Source organism: Aquarana catesbeiana, linkage group LG04, assembly GCF_042186555.1.
Source record: "Aquarana catesbeiana isolate 2022-GZ linkage group LG04, ASM4218655v1, whole genome shotgun sequence".
NCBI classification, from domain to species: Eukaryota; Metazoa; Chordata; class Amphibia; order Anura; family Ranidae; genus Aquarana; species Aquarana catesbeiana.
Window position 1 is genome coordinate 196,451,474 of NC_133327.1, and position 19,551 is coordinate 196,471,024.

At 46.4% G+C, this 19,551-nt stretch overlaps 1 protein-coding gene across 1 annotated transcript; it reads right to left on the bottom strand.

The window, feature by feature from the left end:
- Positions 1-1,094: 1,094 nt before the first annotated feature.
- Positions 1,095-17,739, bottom strand: SSR3 (signal sequence receptor subunit 3). The gene is made up of 5 exons (XM_073626078.1): positions 17,484-17,739; positions 11,499-11,625; positions 10,293-10,391; positions 3,990-4,121; positions 1,095-1,266 (listed from the first exon to the last, which is right to left on the bottom strand). Exons 1-5 carry the CDS (start codon positions 17,614-17,616, stop codon positions 1,200-1,202), a joined length of 558 nt encoding a protein of 185 aa, XP_073482179.1. The 5' UTR covers positions 17,617-17,739; the 3' UTR covers positions 1,095-1,199.
- Positions 17,740-19,551: the final 1,812 nt, after the last annotated feature.

Here is a 19,551-nt window from a genome sequence, read left to right on the forward strand (position 1 = left end):
CTATTAAACCCTATAAGTGCAACCAAAATAAAAAACACAAAAATCAGCACAAGGGACATAGCCTATGTCATAAGGATGTGTCCCTTGTGCTAATGCCTCCATTTTCCAGTGTGGTGGGGGTAAATAGAGCTAAGGGGCTGTCAAAGGCTCTCAGCAAGGGTGCCCAACTATACGCACCCAGCTCCACCATTCATAAAAGCCGCACAACTTCTATGAATGAAACAGATCTATGAATGGAGGGGGCGGACCTTTCAATCATCTGCCCATCCTATTCAAAGATTGCTTTCTACTCATAGAAGTTACAGTACAGCCACTATGAATATCAGAGCTGGGCATTGTCAGAAACTTTTAATGAGCCGGCGACAGCTCTTAGTTCTATTAACCCCTGCTGCACCAGATTACAGCGGAGGGTTGAATGGCCAAAAATAATTTCTCCTAATAGAAAAGGCATCAGCACAAGGACACATACTACATCTAGGGGGAGAGGAGAAGCAGGTTTAGTTACTTGATCCTGCATGTGTCTTGTGGGCAGGCGACACTCCCGCACAATCCAGTAGTGGACTGCCCCTTGTCATCTTTACATCCAGAGCAGGGCTATGGACCCTGCTCTGCTCTTGATAACCAGAGCGGTGGAGCATTGGGTGCAGATGCTGTGGAGAGGAGGATTGGGTCAGTATATTCTCCCCCCCAACCTACATATAAAACGAGCAATTAATCCTTGCAGTAAAGGCACAGCTCCACTGCAAAGGGAGATAATTTTCATTCTACTTGGAGTTGGGCTTTAAGTATTTCTGGCATAAATGATTGACGCATATATAAAAACACAATCAGTAAATTTCAAGCTTTTAACATGTTAATGTAATTTCAAAAGAAATTAACATTTTTTAAATCTCATTAAAATATCTAAGCAAGCACTTCCTGTTATAGGGTGACGACCCAGTCACACAAGCTTGCTCCTTATAAAAAGGAACTCATTATGAATTGTTTTTTGTTTTTTTAAATGATCGTGGTTTATGATACAAAGTAGAAAACAAAATGGAATTCTGTTATCAGTTACACAAAAACGTTGGAGATGAGATATACAAAGGCAAGAGTAGAAATCCAAATTGATGTTTATTGTACATGTGGCAAACTTAAAAAACAAAAAACAAAAAAATTACATAAAAGGTTTGTTGCACCAGTCAGTTGCCAGTCAGACTTTACTTTGATCCTGTAGACAGCAGAGCAATAAGACCTGAAGAAACACTTATTGACAAAATATAATTTCTGAGAGGGGGAAATTTAAGGAAACTAATTCAATAACATACATGAAAAGCAAACAAACAAAAACACCACCACACACAAAAACTGCTATTACACTGCTGACAAAATGCAAACCTATAATTCATTTGCATATGTGAAATATTTTATAATTTCATACATATTTTTCTACATTTATATTTCTATTGCACATTTCAAAAATAAAAGAATGCCCCTCCCAGCCAGAAAAAAAAGTGCATGTGGCACTCCCATTTAGATCTGCACTGTCATTTGGAAATTGGTTGGCACATTGGTATGTGATCCGTAGCTCCACCCCTGGCTGAAGCTCAAAATATGGGCGTTTCCATAGTAAAGCCTTGGAGCCCCAGCCCCCGTTCCTCTGTGCGCTTCTATTGCAGAGTAATGTGCCTATGGATTACATGACTGGAGGCACAAACATCAGGTCAACATACAAGACTAGCAGTGCAAATTGATTCACTGTACTGTGTTATGTACTGTACACTCAAACACAATCCGAGTCTGCTCCCTCTGCCAGTGTGCAGCCTCACTTCAGTTCCAACTCAGCTCCTCTTCTTCATTCCCCTCCTAGCTGCGTGTCTCTCCTCTGCTCACCCCAGCAGCTGTACGCTTGGGCAAGAGCCTGCACCCAGCTCTAAAACATTTAGGCTCCTTTCACACCTCATATAGCAGAAACGCATGTTCCAGCTCTTTTTTCATGCACGTTGTTTGTGCATTACACATAGTGCAGCCCATTTACTTTAGGCCCCATTCATATTTCGTGTAGTGTGAAAGCTAATCCCATTTGGGGTGCCATTAACAATTAATGGCACCACAAGCACAATGCATGTTTCCTGTGCATTTTTATTCATGTGACAAATACACCAAAGAAGATCAAGAACCTTTTCTGGTGTGGAGCTCTGGGCTTTTGATGTGCATCTGCTAACAGTGTTTGGTGGCACCATTAACAATGAATGGCACCGCAAGTATGTTTGCATAATTTCCAATCCAATCGTGCATTCTGAAAAGTCAAGTGCGAGTGCGGCCTAACTCTACGCTCTCTCTGACAGCCACACCAGCTACATGAGTGAATGAGTGGTGCAGCGAGGAACTACAAGTCCCAGTGCTGTTTATGCACTTTTCTTAGACATAGGGCAGGAGGAATTTCATGTACACAGCAGCCTCACGCTGGCAGGCTCCCTTTCCCTTGCTATGGTGAGTGACAGAGCTGATCTCCAGTGGCTCCTGCTGGCAGAGATGAGAGCTGTTACTCACACATCCACCTCCTTTGATCCATGAAGATGGGAGTGGGGGTAGCTGCTCAAAGACAGCATGGATTCGAATGGGATTAAAGTGTGCTGTGCACTGGATCCCTGGGGTTAAATGATTTAGAATACTTCAATAATATTTTTCAAATAAAATTACTATGCTTATATATTTCTAGTGTAGATTTATAAAACCTCACTCCTAGAAGAGCAGAAGAAAAAAAATAAATAAAAATATAGTACTTTAGACGTTCGTTATATAATGTGTAGTAAACCAAGCAAATATGTTCTGGCAAAAGATTCAGTCATGGATAGCCTCAGATGAAAAATCACATCAAAATCCCAGTGGGATATTGGTGTACTCCGTTTACCTCTCTACCACTCAGCACATCACTAATTTACTAACCAACATATCAGCCTGGATGTCACACTATTTCCTCAAACTCAATCTATCCAAAGCAGAGCTCATAATTCCTCCACTACATGCCCCTTACTCTGACTTCGATATCAATGACACAACTATCAACCGGTCTCCAAATGCCAGGGTGCTAGGTGTAATACTGGACTCTGAACTCTCTTTTCAGCCCAACATCCAACATTTCCAAAATACATCACATAGCTCCTAATCCTTTCCCTTGTCATCTCTCTCCTCATTGGCTTGACCTTTACATAGGCTATCCCCCTTCAGTCCAACATAAATGCAGCTGCCAGGTTCATCCATTTTACCAAAAGCTCAGTGTCTGTTGGAGAGGCTTCTGCTCACCCAACGAATTACATTCAAAATAATATTAACAAAAACTTACAAAGCCATCCACAACATCACGAACATATCTCTCACACACACACACACACACACACACACACACACACACGTCAGGTGCTAGCCCGACTCGCATGCTGTGTATCAAAGTAAAAATTCCGGATGGCTACACTTCCAATTTTTTTTATTGAAGCTTCATATGACGACAAGTGGTTAACAGATGGAGCAGGGGACAAAGTGGTAGACACGTTTTGCATGATTATTAATGACTAACCAATTGTCATATGAAGCTTCAATAAAAAGGATTATTGGAAGCGCAGTCGTACAGAATTTTTGCTTTATGATCATCTCACTATATCCTACTCTGTCCATGTTTATGCGATTGCTGAAAACCCTTCTCTTCAGGGAAGCCCAACCTTCCTCTACCACCAAATATCCATTTGTATCCTCTCCATCAGCTCATCCCCCAGAGTTATCATTTGTATCACTTGGCACTCCCTTTTAGATTGAATGCTGTAACAAGCAGTGCCCTCCAATTCCTCCACATTGAACTGTATTGTCTGCCCTCAGGTTGTGGGTAAACTGCTGGCGCTATTTAAACCCTGAAAAAAAAAAATAAAACCAAAAAAAACACAACCACACACAAAAAAAAAAAAAAAAAAAAAAAAAAAAAAACAAACCCTCCCCCCCCCCTAGAAAAAGGATACACTGTTGGGTTTAAGTTTTTCAGTATAAAGAAGGAAGCAACAAGGACCACAACCAGGAAGAGTGCGTTGTTGTAGAAGATGGAGAAGGTGGTGGCTTCATAGTCAGCAACTTCATTTTTCTTCCAAAGAATCCTGAATCAAATAAAACAATTTCTTAAAAACGTTTGTTCACATTTGATAGCATCATAAAAAAAAAAATCATTACCACATGGTAGACATAATTGTAGCATTATTGGCAGATTTAGAAAGGAAAAAAAAAAAAAAAAATAAAAAACACCCCAAAGGTGTACATGAGCACATGTATCAAAACGCACATATTCTGTTTCTTGAGATTTCGAAAGCTTGTTCCTTCTTGGTACATGATGAAGTCACTAATCCCATCCTATGCATTTCATCACTAGAAGCATCATTCAGAACATCCTCATGACACACACTTTCAGATTACTAGCGGTAATGCTTTACAAATTAGTTCTACTGCATCAGAACAGATGTCATCCCCATGGCAACAACAGTGTTTTTTAATTAGCACCACCCATCATCCAAGCAGCAACGTAAAAAACATTCTCACACAGGTGAACATTTTTGGGGTTTAGTTCTCCTTTAACAGAATTTTAGCAGGATAATGTACTTTGATGCCTTCAGTTTTTCAGAATAAATTAATTGTAAACTAAAACCAGGGGTCGGCAACCCGTCAATCAAGAGCAGGTTATGGGTAGATCACGTTCCTTAGTTACAGACCCTGGAACCCGGGAAGGAGAGGCGGTGGGGCACCATTTAGTGGAACTGATGGGCTGTATTTTCCTCCTCGCCCTCCAGCATTCAGCTGCTGCATCGGTTTTACTGAATGCCAACCCTCCTCTCCAGGTTCTTCTCGTGTTGCCCAGTCCCCAGTGCACTCCCTTGGCCCCCCCGTCCATGCAGCACTGCCGGGCTCCCCTCCTCACCTCTCCTGCGGAGGAAGTGTCAGGATGAAGAGAAGGGAAGGGTACCAATCACTGACTGTTCAAAAAAAAAAGAAAAAAAAAGAAGAAGAAGTGTATATATGTATGTATTTATGTATATGCCAGACCTCCATCTATCACTTCTGAGACAATGAACAGTCATTTGCATTGTTTTTTTTTTAGTGGGGGATAGAACTTAGTTGGGGGAAGGAAATATGGGATGCCCACCATAGAACGATTGCTCTGCCATAATATTTACACAGTAAGGTTGAGCCGTGAGGTACTGATGTACACATAATATCTACAGTCACTTCCCCTGCATAACACCATGCAGACTATTACTCCTCCTCTGCATATCTCCCGCAGACTGTTGCTCCCAGGACTTCCACCCTCCTGCACAAATTTCCACTGTAGATCATTACTCTTCCTGCCACATCATCATCTTCACTGACAAAAGAGACCACTCTGAACAGTCTCAGTTGCTGGCTAGAATTGGTTGCACTGTTACTAGGCCAGAGGTCTGCAGTACCTCTCCCAGGCAGCCTAGTAATTTAGTAAGATGTGTTTGCAAGTCCGGCATGCAAATCCTGTGCCCTCAGGCCACAGCGATTTGACACTCTCCCCACAGTCTCTCCTCTGGTCTTGCACCCAATTCCCCTGACATGATTAATCTAGAACTCCACAAACCACCTTCTGCCCCGAGTCCATGATAGAGAACTTTAATTGGACATACATTCCGGCAGCTTCTCCAACCACTCTGTTCCAGAACACCTAATCCATGACCGTGTAAGGATGAAGCTCCAGTTGGTGATTGGTCAGGACTCCTCACATGAGCTGCTTGCCACTCCAGAACATTCTCCCTGGAAGCAGGGGAGACGCCTCAGAACTAGAGCGCAGGTGGTCACACCCACTGCTGCACTAACCACCCCTTGCCCCAGATAAAAACAAGCAGGTCATATACACACACACACACACACACACACACACACCCTCTTTTTTCAGATTCTGGTCCCCTAAAGCAGATTACACAGCACGGTGCTTGTGCTGTATAATTTGCCCCCCTCTAAATTGTAACAATAAAAAAAACCTCCCTGATCCTGCCACTTCCTGTATGTCCTCTCTATACTGACCACGATAACCAGGGCTCAGCCCTGTCCACTGTAGTCAAAGTACGTCCCTCACTCATACGTAGCTGTCCTCTCTGTCTCTCACCCCCTCCATGGCTTCCAGATTCCGATAAGCCGCCCGCAGACCCCCACAACCACCGGCCAGGGTTGTGGGGATGAGGCCCTTGTCCTCATCAACATGGGGACAAGGTGTTTTGGGGGGCTACCCTAAAGCACCCTCCCAATGTTGAGGGCATGTGGCCTGGTATGGTTCAGGAGGGGGGGGGGCGCGCACTCTCGTCCCCCCCTCTTTTCCTGCGGCCTGCCAGGTTGCGTGCTCGGATAAGGGTCTGGTATGGATTTTTGGGGGGACCCCACGCCGGGGTTTTTTTTGGCGCGGGGTTCCCCTTAAAATCCATACCAGACCTGAAGGGTCAGGTATGGAGTTTAGGGGGAACCCCACATCATTTTTTTAAAAAATTTTGGCCGGGGTTCCCCTTAATAACCATACCAGACCTGAAGGGCCTGGTATGGAATTTAGGGGGACTCCCACGTCATTTTTTTTTTAAATTTTGGTTCAGGGTTTCCCTGTGTTGAATTCCCATGCCGTTTAATCAATGAACTTCTATGTGTATTGTCGGCAATGCAATAGCCGCGGGTAGTTTTAAATGGAATTTTTCCTTCGAAATGTCATTTTGCTGTCAGACTGTTCTAAACACGGGAAACATGCGCCCCTTTACAGGCATACTATAGACACCCCGAGGTACGAAATTTAAAGGGATATTACACTTTTATTGTTTGACTTTAAGCATTATTAAAATCACTGCTCCTGAAAAAACGGCCGTTTTTAAAACTTTTTTTTGCATTGATCCATGTCCCCTGGGGCAGGACCCGGGTCCCCAAACACTTTTTATGACAATAATTTGCATATAAGCCTTTAATATTAGCACTTTTGATTGTTCGAGCGAACTTTTTTCCTGTTCGCATGTTCTGGTGCGAACCGAACAGGGGGGTGTTCGGCTCATCATATATATATATATATATATATATATATATATATATATATATATATATATATATATATATATATATATATATATATATATATATATATATATATATATATATATATATATACACACACACACACACACAACCGTTCAAAAGTTTGGGGTCACCCAAACAATTTTGTGTTTTCCATGAAAAGTCACACTTATTCACCACCATACGTTGTGAAATGAATAGAAAATAGAGTCAAGACATTGACAAGGTTAGAAATAATGATTTGTATTTGAAATAACATTGTTTTTACATCAAACTTTGCTTTCATCAAAGAATCCTCCTTTTGCAGCAATTACAGCATTGCACACCTTTGGCATTCTAGCTGTTAATTTATTGAGGTAAGCTGGAGAAATTGCACCCCACGCTTCTAGAAGCAGCTCCCACAAGTTGGATTGGTTGGATGGGCACTTCTGGCGTACCATACGGTCAAGCTGCTCCCACAACAGCTCAATGGGGTTCAGATCTGGTGACTGTGCTGGCCACTCCATTACCGATAGAATACCAGCTGCCTGCTTCTGCTGTAAATAGTTCTTGCACAATTTGGAGGTGTGTTTAGGGTCATTGTCCTGTTGTAGGATGAAATTGGCTCCAATCAAGCGCTGTCCACTGGGTATGGCATGGCGTTGCAAAATGGAGTGATAGCCTTCCTTATTCAGAATCCCTTTTACCCTGTACAAAGCTCCCACCTTACCAGCACCAAAGCAACCCCAGACCATCACATTACCTCCACCATGCTTAACAGATGGCGTCAGGCATTCTTCCAGCATCTTTTCATTTGTTCTGCGTCTCACAAACGTTCTTCTTTGTGATCCAAACACCTCAAACTTGGATTCATCCGTCCACAACACTTTTTTCCAGTCTTCCTCTGTCCAATGTCTGTGTTCTTTTGCCCATCTTAATCTTTTTCTTTTATTGGCCAGTCTCAGATATGGCTTTTTCTTTGCCACTCTGCCCTAAAGCCCAAAATCCTGCAGCCGCCTCTTCACTGTAGATGTTGACACTGGTGTTTTGCGGGTACTATTTAATGAAGATGCCAGTTGGGGACCTGTGAGGCATCTGTTTCTCAAACTAGAGACTCTAATGTGCTTATCTTCTTGCTTAGTTGTGCAACGCGGCCTCCCACTTCTTTTTCTACTCTGGTTAGAGCCTGTTTGTGCTGTCCTCTGAAGGGAGTAGTACACACCGTTGTAGGAAATCTTCAATTTCTTTGCAATTTCTCGCATGGAATAGCCTTCATTTCTAAGAACAAGAATAGACTGTCGAGTTTCAGATGAAAGTTCTCTTTTTCTGGCCATTTTGAGCGTTTAATTGACCCCACAAATGTGATGCTCCAGAAACTCAATCTGCTCACAGGAAGGTCAGTTTTGTAGCTTCTGGAAGGAGCTAGACTGTTTTTAGATGTGTGAACATGATTGCACAAGGGTTTGCTAATCATCAATTAGCCTTCGGAGCCAATGAGCAAACACATTGTACCATTAGAACACTGGAGTGATAGTTGCTGGAAATGGGCCTCTATACACCTATGTAGATATTGCACCAAAAACTAGACATTTGCAGTTAGAATAGTCATTTACCACATTAGCAATGTATAGAGTATATTTGTTTAAAGTTAGGACTAGTTTAAAGTTAGCTTCATTTAAAAGTACAGTGCTTTTCCTTCAAAAATAAGGACATTTCAATGTGACCCCAAACTTTTGAACGGTAGTGTATATATATATATTATACATACATACATACATATACATACACACACACACACCTATATAGAATATAAATCAATTTTGTATCATTCCTACAAACTTCCCTCTCAATTTGAATCCCTCTAATTTCTTAAAAGCCTAGACTCACTTTTTTTTTTTTTAATATTATTCCTATTTAACTACTTCAATACCAGGCACTTATCCCCCTTCCTGCCCAAGCCAATTTTCAGCTTTCTGCACTGTCGCTGTTTAAATGACAATTGCGCGGTCATACAACACTGTACCCAAACAGAATTTTTATCATTTTGTTCCCAAAAATAGAGCTTTCTTTTGGTGGCATTTGATCACTTCTGCGGTTTTTATTTTTTGCTAAACATAAAAAAAAAAAAAGACCGAAAATGTTGAAAAAAATAAATAAATAAAAGTTTTGCTTTTGTTTCTGTTATAAACTTTTGTAAATAAGTTTTCGCTTTCACCAATAAGGCGGCACCAATGAGTGGGCACCGACGACGGGCACTGGTAGGCAGCACTGATGGTAATTGATAGGCGGCACTGGTGAGCACTGATAGGCGACACTGATAGGCTGCAAAGATGGGTACTGATGGGTGGCACTGATACGTAGCACTGATAGGCATCCCTGGTGGCACTGGCAGTGGTAGGCATTGTGATTGGCAGCTGCCTGGGCACAGATTTGGATTTCCCTGGGGGTCTAGGGGGGGGGGGGGAGCATGCCTGGTGGTCCAGTGTGGATGGCCATCCTGAGTGGCACGATGGTGGTCCTGAGGGGGGGTAGGGGCTGTGCTGATAATCAGCACAGACCCCCCCCCCCCCCCCCCCCCCCCGTCAGGAGAGCAGCCGATCGGTTCTCTTCTACTCGCATCTCTCAGACGCGAGTGAGGAAAAGCCAATCACCGGCTCTTCCTGTTTACATCGTGATCCGCCGTGATTGGACACGGCTGATCACATGGTAAAGAGTCTCCGGCAAGAGACTCTTTACCTAGATCGGAATTGCGGTGTGTCAGATTGACACACACAACGATCGCCGCGATGCAAGCCCCCGGGGGGTGCGCAGTGGCTTAATATCCTGAAAACGTCATATGACGTCAGGTTATTGAAACCAATTTGCTGCCGTCATTTTGCTATATGGCGGGCGGCAAGTGGTTAAACATTACTTCAATTCTTTGACCCAATTGTCTTGTTGTGCACCCTATATATTATAACCCAAATGAGCACACCAGTAGAGGAAAAAAAAAAAAAAAAAAAAAAGAGAAGAGGTTACATGGCTGGCACCACACAGTAGACAAAAACAGTTAAATTTCTGTTTTCCATTACTACTCATAGTAATCCTTTGCTTTACTGGTGGGTCTGTCACATGGTTGACCAGTTTTGTTGAGTTCTCAAAAGATGAAGCCTTTCTATAGATAACCCAGATACCATTACCTTATGCCTCAGTAAAGCTGAATATAAAAATATGTTAGCTGATGTTCTCTTTACCTCTCATCCTTTTCCTTACGGGACATCTTCCTATTGTCAGCCTCAGACAGCTTGCGGGTCACTTCTCTGGAGACAGCATCCTCTCGTTTCTGTGCCACCCTGTGCCAAAAGGAAATTCAAAGCAAATTTAAAAAACAAAAATCAATCATTACATGTCTTGTTAAACAGCACAATGGAACTAGACTTTCTCTGATTTAGTGAAAGTAATCAGATCAATGTGTACATTTTAAAAACCTTGTTTGTTATGTATAGTTTGTGAATGCATACTGTATGTACATGAGGGTAACCATATTTGCTCATTATATGTGCAGGTTCTATTTCCTGCAATTTCATTGCTTTACAGTCTGCTCTAGGTCCTGAAAAAAAAAAAAAAAAATGCATGTGACTGTTAATTCAGTTACTAGAGAAGGAATTTAGAGTGATTGCAGTGCTCTGGATATGGAAGCTACAAAGTGTGAGCATTAATACGAAGTAACCCTGTGCCCTCCCCCTTTCAAAGAGAAGTCACTGCCAATTGGTAGCCACAACTTGTTTAACAATAATGAAGCAGCTGGATCAGCAAGGCTGGCAAATGCCATTTTTGGAAAATTAACAATGGCAGGATACAGGATTTTATAATATCAGCTGCCAACTCTGTAGCGTTTATGGTTATTCTAACTTTACTACATGAGTGACTGACCTGCAAGAAAAGAAATAAGACTTTCAAGACTTTATTGGATGCATGCTTCTTCAGGATCACCTGTACTTCTGTTTACAAGGCTGAAAGAAGAACTTCATCCCCACTAAATTATTTTTTTTTAGTTTTAAAACCCCTCTTCGCTGGCTTGCTGGTTTGTCCACAAATCCATAATCACACACCCAGCAAACCCATCATTGCTCTGTCAATCCTCAACAGGTCCAGCTCTGCCATCTTCTCCTCTGACATCAGGAGCAAGCTGTCTCTTCACGGTTTTAATAGCCAATCCCCGGATGACAAGCATGCATGGCATCAACAAAGGGCTGGCTGCAAGAAGCAACAGATGTCTCTCGGATAAATGTTTGTGCATTGCTTTTCACATAACTGATCTGAAACCTCCTGGGATGCATGACAAAAAGTATCCCAGGTTGCTGTGGGTTACGTCATTTCAGCCTAGGCAGGAAATCTGGAAGGGGTGTTGGTGGATCTTTAAAAAATGAAAAAAAAAAAAAAATAAATAAAATACTTACTTGTGTTTGAGAACAAATTTCACATTCTTATAGGCAAAGGCCACAAGGTATGTGCTGACAAGGGTCATGACACTGTACAGGACAGCTGATTGCACCAGATCCATGTGCCAAATTCTCCAGTACAACCCTGCAATAGAAAAATAAAGAGAACATTGCTCAGGCAGACATTACACACAATAACAAACCATCACCAGAACCACAAGCTATAGAAAGATCAGTGACAGATGATGAGAGTATGTGTTCCTGAAAACAACTCAGTGGTGCCCAGGAGGCTGGATATAAACTAAGGATCCGTATGTCTCAATACACAGAAGTGATCAGTGAAGGGTACTGCCTACAATTGGCCGCCCCTAGGTAGAGTGCAGACAGCTCAAAGAACTCCTAGGGAAACCTCAATACTCATAAGTTGCTACAATAGGCTCAGTTCACAAGGTTAACACAACCAGATAAGGAACCTTAAGGCGCCTTTCACACGGACGGCTATTCTGCCGCAGTTAAAAGCATATTTTTTTTCCTGTGAACTTTAAGACTCCAGGCACTGCGATCAGCTGCATTTGCACAGTGCGATTAGCTGCGGTCGCGTTTAGCTGCGGTTTGCCAATTCCATGGCAACCCGACAGGGTATCGACTCGCACTGTTTGGTATGTATCTTGAGGGGTAACTCCACGCCAAATTTTGAATAAAAAAAAAAATGTCGTGGGTTCCCCCGCAGGGGCATACCAGGCCCTTCATTCTGGCATGGATTTTAAGAGGAACCCTTACGCCGAAAAAACGGCGTGGGGTCCCCCCAAAATACCAGACCCTAATCCAAGCACGCAGCCCGGTCGGTCAGGAAAGGGGGTGGGGACGGGCGAGCCCCCCCCCCCCCCCCCGAGCCGTACCAGGCCGTATGCCCTCAACATGGGGGGTGGGTGCTTTGGGGGAGAGGGCGCCATGTGGGCCCCCCACCCCAAAGCACCTTGTCCCCATGTTGATGAGACCCTGGCCGTTGGTTGTCGGGGTCTGCGGGCAGAGGGCTTATCGGAATCAGGGAGCCCCCTTCAATAAGGGGGCCCCCAGATACCGGCCCCCACCCTATGTGAATGAGTATGGGGTACATGGTACCCCTACCCATTCACCTAGTGAAAAAGTGTCAAAAAAAAAAAAAAAAAAAAAAAAAAACACACTACACAGGTTTTTAAAGTATTTTATTAGACAGCTCTGGGGGTTTTCTTCCGGCTTCGGGGACCTTCTTCCAGCTTCGGGGGTCCCTCCGGTTCTTCTCCGTGCTCTCCGGGTCTTCTGCCAGGCTCCTCCGCTATCTTCTTTTGCTAGCGGAAGAGCCCGGTCTTCTGCCTTCTTCCCTCTTCTCTTCTTCCGATGTTGACACAACGCTCTCTCCGGCTGGAATGCACTCTGGGTGCTCCGCTCTGACTTATATAGGCGGTGACTCCGCCCCTTATGCCATCACAGTCCCTGGGCATGCTGGGACTGTGACGTTGTAGGGGGCGTGGTCAACATCACCCGGTGACTACGCCCCCTACAACGTCACAGTCCCAGCATGCCCAGGGACTGACGGCATAAGGTGCGGGGTCACCGCCTATATAAGTCAGAGCGGAGCACCCAGAGTGCATTCCAGCCGGAGAGAGCGTCGTGTCAACATCGGAAGAAGAGAAGAGGGAAGAAGGCAGAAGGCAGCAGACCGGGCTCTTCCGCTAGCAAAAGAGCAGAAGATAGCGGAGGAGCCCGGCAGAAGACCCGGAGAAGAACCCCGAAGTCGGAAGAAGACCCCCGAAGCTGTCTAATAAAATACTTTAAAAAACTGTGTAGTGTTTTTTTTTTATTGACACTTTTTCACTAGGTGGATGGGTAGGGGTACCATGTACCCCATACTCATTCACATAGGGTGGGGGGCCGGGATCTGGGGGCCCCCTTATTAAAGGGGGCTCCCGGATTCCGATAAGCCTTCCGCCTGCAGACCCGACAACCAACGGCCAGGGTTGTCGGGAAGAGGCCCTTGTCCTCATCAACATGGGGACAAGGTGCTTTGGGGTGGGGAGCCCCCTCCCCCAAAGCACCCACCCCCCCATGTTGAGGGCATGCGGCCTGGTACGGCTCGGGGGGGGGGGGGGGGCGCGCTCGCCCATCCCCACCCCCTTTCCTGAGCGACCGGGCTGCGTGCTCAGAAAAGGGTCTGGTATGGATTCTGGGGGGACCCCACGACGTTTTTTCGGCATAGGGGTTCCTCCTAAAATCCATACCAGACCGAAGGGCCTGGTATGCTCCTGCGGGGGAACCCACGCCATTTTTTTATTCAAAATTTGGCGTGGAGTTCCCCCTCAAGATTCATACCAAACAGTGCCGGGCATTGGCAGGGATCCGAGTCGGATCCCCATACTTGTCGCTCATTGGGAAAGGAAAAATCATTTTTCCTTTCCCGATGAGCAGCTCGGCGCTGTTATACGCAGCTGACAGTGCATTGCGATTACGTGCGGATAGCTGCGCTAAATCGCTCCTGGAAGCAGTCAATTATATTTTTTCTATCCGCACAGAACCGCATGTATCTAATGCGCAGCTAAACGCAGTGCGTGAATGGGGCCATAGGAAAGCATTGTGTGCTTTTAGCTGCGGTAGAAAATGCGCAGCTAAAAGCACCATTCTATCCGTCCATGTGAAAGGGGCCTAATTTTCAGCGATTAAATTTGAAGTTGGGGACAATAAATATCTTTATCCCTGTGTAAATGCTTTGGGTATTGAAGTAAATTGGAGGCATTTATCAACTCTGAAACAGCTGTGCATAGCATTATTCAGTAAGGCACCATTCACATGGTGCGGATTTCTGCTCCAAGCAGTAGTGGATCAACTCACAGATCCCCTGCTGAGTGGCCAAACGACACTTCTGTGTCTGCTCAGATATTGCAGTGCAGCCACAGACAGAGCCCACTCTGCTCTATGGGCAGCTGAGAGTAAATGGACTCTGCTGTCTGTTTACACCCACCTGTCCAAAGGAATGCATGGACACAATCTCAAAACGCAGGTTTAGATGCCATTATGTTCAATGCGCATAAAACATGGTGTGGCGTTGCTGCGATTTATTGTGTGACAAATTGCATTGCGTGAAGCTCATCTGTCAAAAAGGAGCAGGGGCTTCTTCTGGGCAACATGCTTCACACGATGCAATTTGGCTCGACAATCGCAGCAAAACCGCACCATATTTTAGGTACCATTGAAAAGAATGGAGCCTGAACCTGGGTTTTGCAATCACAGTGCGTTTTGAGATTGCGGGCAGTAGTTCTGCTGTGATTCCCAAAATGCCCAAGGGGTGAAATAAGCCAAAAAGACAGGTTCACCTTTTGTAACATGTTACACCTATATACAGGGTGTAACATGTTACAGATGGATCAGTCCCTGCACCCCTCCTCGAGTCACCCGAGATAGTCTCTCCCAGCTCGCAATCTAAAAAAACACCCCAGTACTGTGAATGTGAAAAACTACAAGTAGTCTGCTTGTAGTTCTCAATGAGCTACCAGGGTGCTGTTGATCACTCTAGGGCAGGGATATGCAAGTAGCGGACCTCATGGGACTTGCAGAACTACAAGTCCCATGAGGCATAGCAAGACTCCAATAGCCACAAGCATGACACCCAGAGGCATGATGGGACTTGTAGTTTTGCAACAGCTGGAGGTCCGCTAATTGCATATCTCTGCTTTAGGTAGTTTATTGAGTTTCCAGTCATTCAGTAACTATCTGCATTAGAGGTACGGGCACACAGCTACACAGACAGTCTGCAGGAGTCCTGCATTACACTCACAATCTGCTGATCAAAGATGCAATGCTTTACAAGCACATGCATTTTTTTTTTTACTAAAACACCTGTCAAATCACATTTCGCTGCAATGTAAATGAGGGCTCAATGCCGGCAATCGTTCTTGGTAAAAAGCCCTATTATTGGAGCTGCAGCTGACTGTTATACATCGATTGTACATAAACAGCCATTGCTTTGTTTTGGATGGAGGGGTAAGGCTCAGACCTTATACCATGTTTTTATGGCTGTCTGTGTCCCCATTGGGCAGTGTCACTCACTGTCACCCCTTGTCCTGGTGGTCATTGTCACAGAGACTACTAGTGATGGGCACATCCAAAGTTTTGTGTTGTCACCAGAACAGGACTAGAGGGAAAATCCTCCAATGGGGACACTATGGAGAGATGTCCACTTCCTTCCCATTGTGTCTTTGTGACAGGAAGTGAAGGTAAATCTCCCCAAGTAGAACAAACCAGAATCTATCCCCTAACACTACCCATGGCTTTAGATGTATGTCAGCGGTGGCATCTCTCCTCCAATCAGCCCACACACAGAGGGAAGCCGATGACATACAGGGGGGGGGAGCGCGCACACATACAGGGGGGGGAGCGCGCACACATACAGGGGGGGGGGGGGGGGGGGGAGCGCGCACACATACAGGGGGGGGGGGGGGGGGGGGGGAGAGCGCGCACACATACGGGGGGGGGGGGGGGGGGGAGCGCGCACACATACGGGGGGGGGGGGGGAGCGCGCACACATACGGGGGGGGGGGGGGGAGCGCGCACACATACGGGGGGGGGGGGGGGAGCGCGCACACATACGGGGGGGGGGGGGGGAGCGCGCACACATACGGGGGGGGGGGGGAGCGCGCACACATACGGGGGGGGGGGGAGCGCGCACACACATACAGGGGGGGGGAGCGCGCACACATACAGGGGGGGGGGGGGAGCGCGCACACATACAGGGGGGGGGGGGAGCGCGCACACATACAGGGGGGGGGGGGGGGGGGAGCGCGCACACATACAGGGGGGGGGGGGGGGGAGCGCGCACACATACGGGGGGGGGGGGGGGGAGCGCGCACACATACGGGGGGGGGGGGGGGGGGAGCGCGCACACATACAGGGGGGGGGGGGGGGGAGCGCGCACACATACAGGGGGGGGGGAGCGCGCACACATACAGGGGGGGGGGGGAGCGCGCACACATACAGGGGGGGGGGAGCGCGCACACATACAGGGGGGGAGCGCGCACACATACAGGGGGGGGGGGAGCGCACACACATACAGGGGGGGGAGCGCACACACATACAGGGGGGGGGGAGCGCACACACATACAGGGGGGGGGGAGCGCACACACATACAGGGGGGGGAGCGCACACACATACAGGGGGGGGGGAGCGCACACACATACAGGGGGGGGGGAGCGCACACACATACAGGGGGGGGGAGCGCACACATACGGGGGGGGGGAGCGCATACATACGGGGGGGGGGAGCGCATACATACAGGGGGGGGGGAGCGCACACATACAGGGGGGGGGGAGCGCACACATACAGGGGGGGAGCGCACACATACAGGGGGGGGGGAGCGCACACATACAGGGGGGGGGGAGCGCACACATACAGGGGGGGGGGAGCGCACACATACAGGGGGGGGGGAGCGCACACATACAGGGGGGGGGGAGCGCACACATACAGGGGGGGGGGAGCGCACACATACAGGGGGGGGGGAGCGCACACATACAGGGGGGGGGAGCGCACACATACAGGGGGGGGAGCGCACACATACAGGGGGGGGAGCGCACACATACGGGGGGGAGAGCGCACACATACAGGGGGGGAGCGCACACATACAGGGGGGGAGCGCACACATACAGGGGGGGGGAAGCGCACACATACAGGGGGGGGGGAAGCGCACACATACAGGGGGGGGAGCGCACACATACAGGGGGGGAGCGCACACATACAGGGGGGGAGCGCACACATACAGGGGGGGGAGCGCACACATACAGGGGGGGAGCGCACACATACAGGGGGGGAGCGCACACATACAGGGGGGGAGCGCACACATACAGGGGGGGAGCGCACACATACAGGGGGGAGCGCACACATACAGGGGGGGAGCGCACACATACATGGGAGCGCAGTGCACCCCCCGCCACGTCTGCAGGATGATTGGGCTGTGAGGGAGGCCGGGCACACACTTACAGATGGGGATGGCGGACACGATAAAGGCGTTCCCATAGAAGAGTGCGGAGGATTTGGCGGACAGGTTACGGCTGAAGTCCTGCAGTAGTAGGTCCTCCTCGGACTGCTGCTTGTTGCTGCCTTTGGGAGCCATGGCCGGAGAGAAAGGAGGTACAGAGAGGAAAGCGACACGTCTTACACTGAATGACTCCCCTCGGTTTCCGTCAGCAAATACCTTCTACTGATTCGTCAGCATTAAGACACCGGAACCGGAAGTCCCGCACGAAGGGCGGAGGGAAACATTACTACGTATGCCAACCACAGCCATTTACTTCCGTACACCTGGGCCGGTGCTGGGGGCGTGGTTTGTGCTTGTCATTCACACTGATTTGGCCAGCTCTATTCATAGCATCAGATAGGAGAGGACATTGCTGCTCGGCATTCCAATGTGTCAAGCGGCCGGATGGCTACCAGATATTTACAATGAAATAAGGGGGCGATCTCCTGGCCCTGCCAACCCTTCATTCTTAATCAGTTAAGGACCAGAAGATTTTTCCTCTTAATGACCAGGCCATTTTTTGCGATACGGCACTGCAACGCTTTAACTGACAATTGCGCAGTCGTGCGATGTTTTACCCACACAAAAATGACGTCCTTTTTTCCCCACAAATAGAGCTTTCTTTTGGTGGTATTTGATCATCTCTGCAGGTCTTTATTTTTTGCGCTATAAACAAAAAAGTGTCAATTTGAAAAAAAAAAAATATTTTTTTTACTTTTTGCTATAATAAATATCCCCCCCCCCAAAAAAAATTCTTTATTAGTTTAGGCCAATATGTATTCTACATATTTTTGGTAAAAAAATTGCAATAAGCGTATATTGATTTATTTGCGCAAAATTTATAGCGTCTACGAAATAGGGGATAGATTTATGGCATTTTTATTTATTTATTTTTTTTATTAATAATGGCAGTTATCAGTGATTTTTAGTGGGACTGCAACATTGCAGTGGACAGATCGGACACTTTTGAATTTTATTTGGGACCATTGACATTTATACAATGATCAGTGCTATAAAAATGCACTGATTACTGTATACAGTTGTGCTCATAAGTTTACATACCCTGGCAAAATTTATGATTTCTTGGCCATTTTTCAGAGAATATGAATGATAACACAAAAACATTTCTTTCACTCATGGTTACTGTTTGGCTGAAGCCATTTATTATCAATCAACTGTTCTTACTCTTTTTAAATCATAATCACAACAGAAACTATCAAAATGACCCTGATCAAAAGTTTACACACCCTGGTGATTTTGACCTGATAACATGCACACAAGTTGACACAAAGGGATTTGAATGGCTATTAAAGGTAACAATCCTTACCTGTGATCTGTTTGCTTGTAATTAGTGTGTGTGTATAAAAGGTCAATGAGTTTCTGGACTCCTGACAGACCCTTGCATCTTTCATCCAGTGCTGCACTGACATTTCTGGATTCTGAGTCATGGGGAAAGCAAAAGAATTGTCAAAGGATCTGCGGGAAAAGGTAGTTGAACTGTATAAAACAGGAAAGGGATATAAAAAGATATCCAAGGAATTGAGAATGCCAATCAACAGTGTTCAAACTCTAATCAAGAAGTGGAAATGAGGGGTTCTGTTAAAACCAAACCATGGTCAGGTAGACCAACTAAAATTTCAGCCACAACTGCCAGGAAAATTGTTCGGGATGCAAAGAAAAACCCACAAATAACTTCACGTGAAATATAGGACTTGTGGTGTGGCTGTTTCAAGGGGACGTACTAAACTGCATATTGGGATGATGGGATGATTGGATTATTGGCTGCAATACTGAGAACTCTCACTATCCAATCATCCCAATATGCAGTTTAGTACGTCCCTGTTTCAAGGTGCACAATAAGGAGGCACTTGAAGAAAAATGGGCTGCATGGTCGAGTCACCAGAAGAAAGCCATTACTACGCAAATGCCACAAAGAATCCCGCTTACAATATGCCAAACAGCACATAGACAAGCAAACCTGGCACAAAGTCATTTGGAGTGATAAGACCAAAATTGAGCTTTTTGGCCACA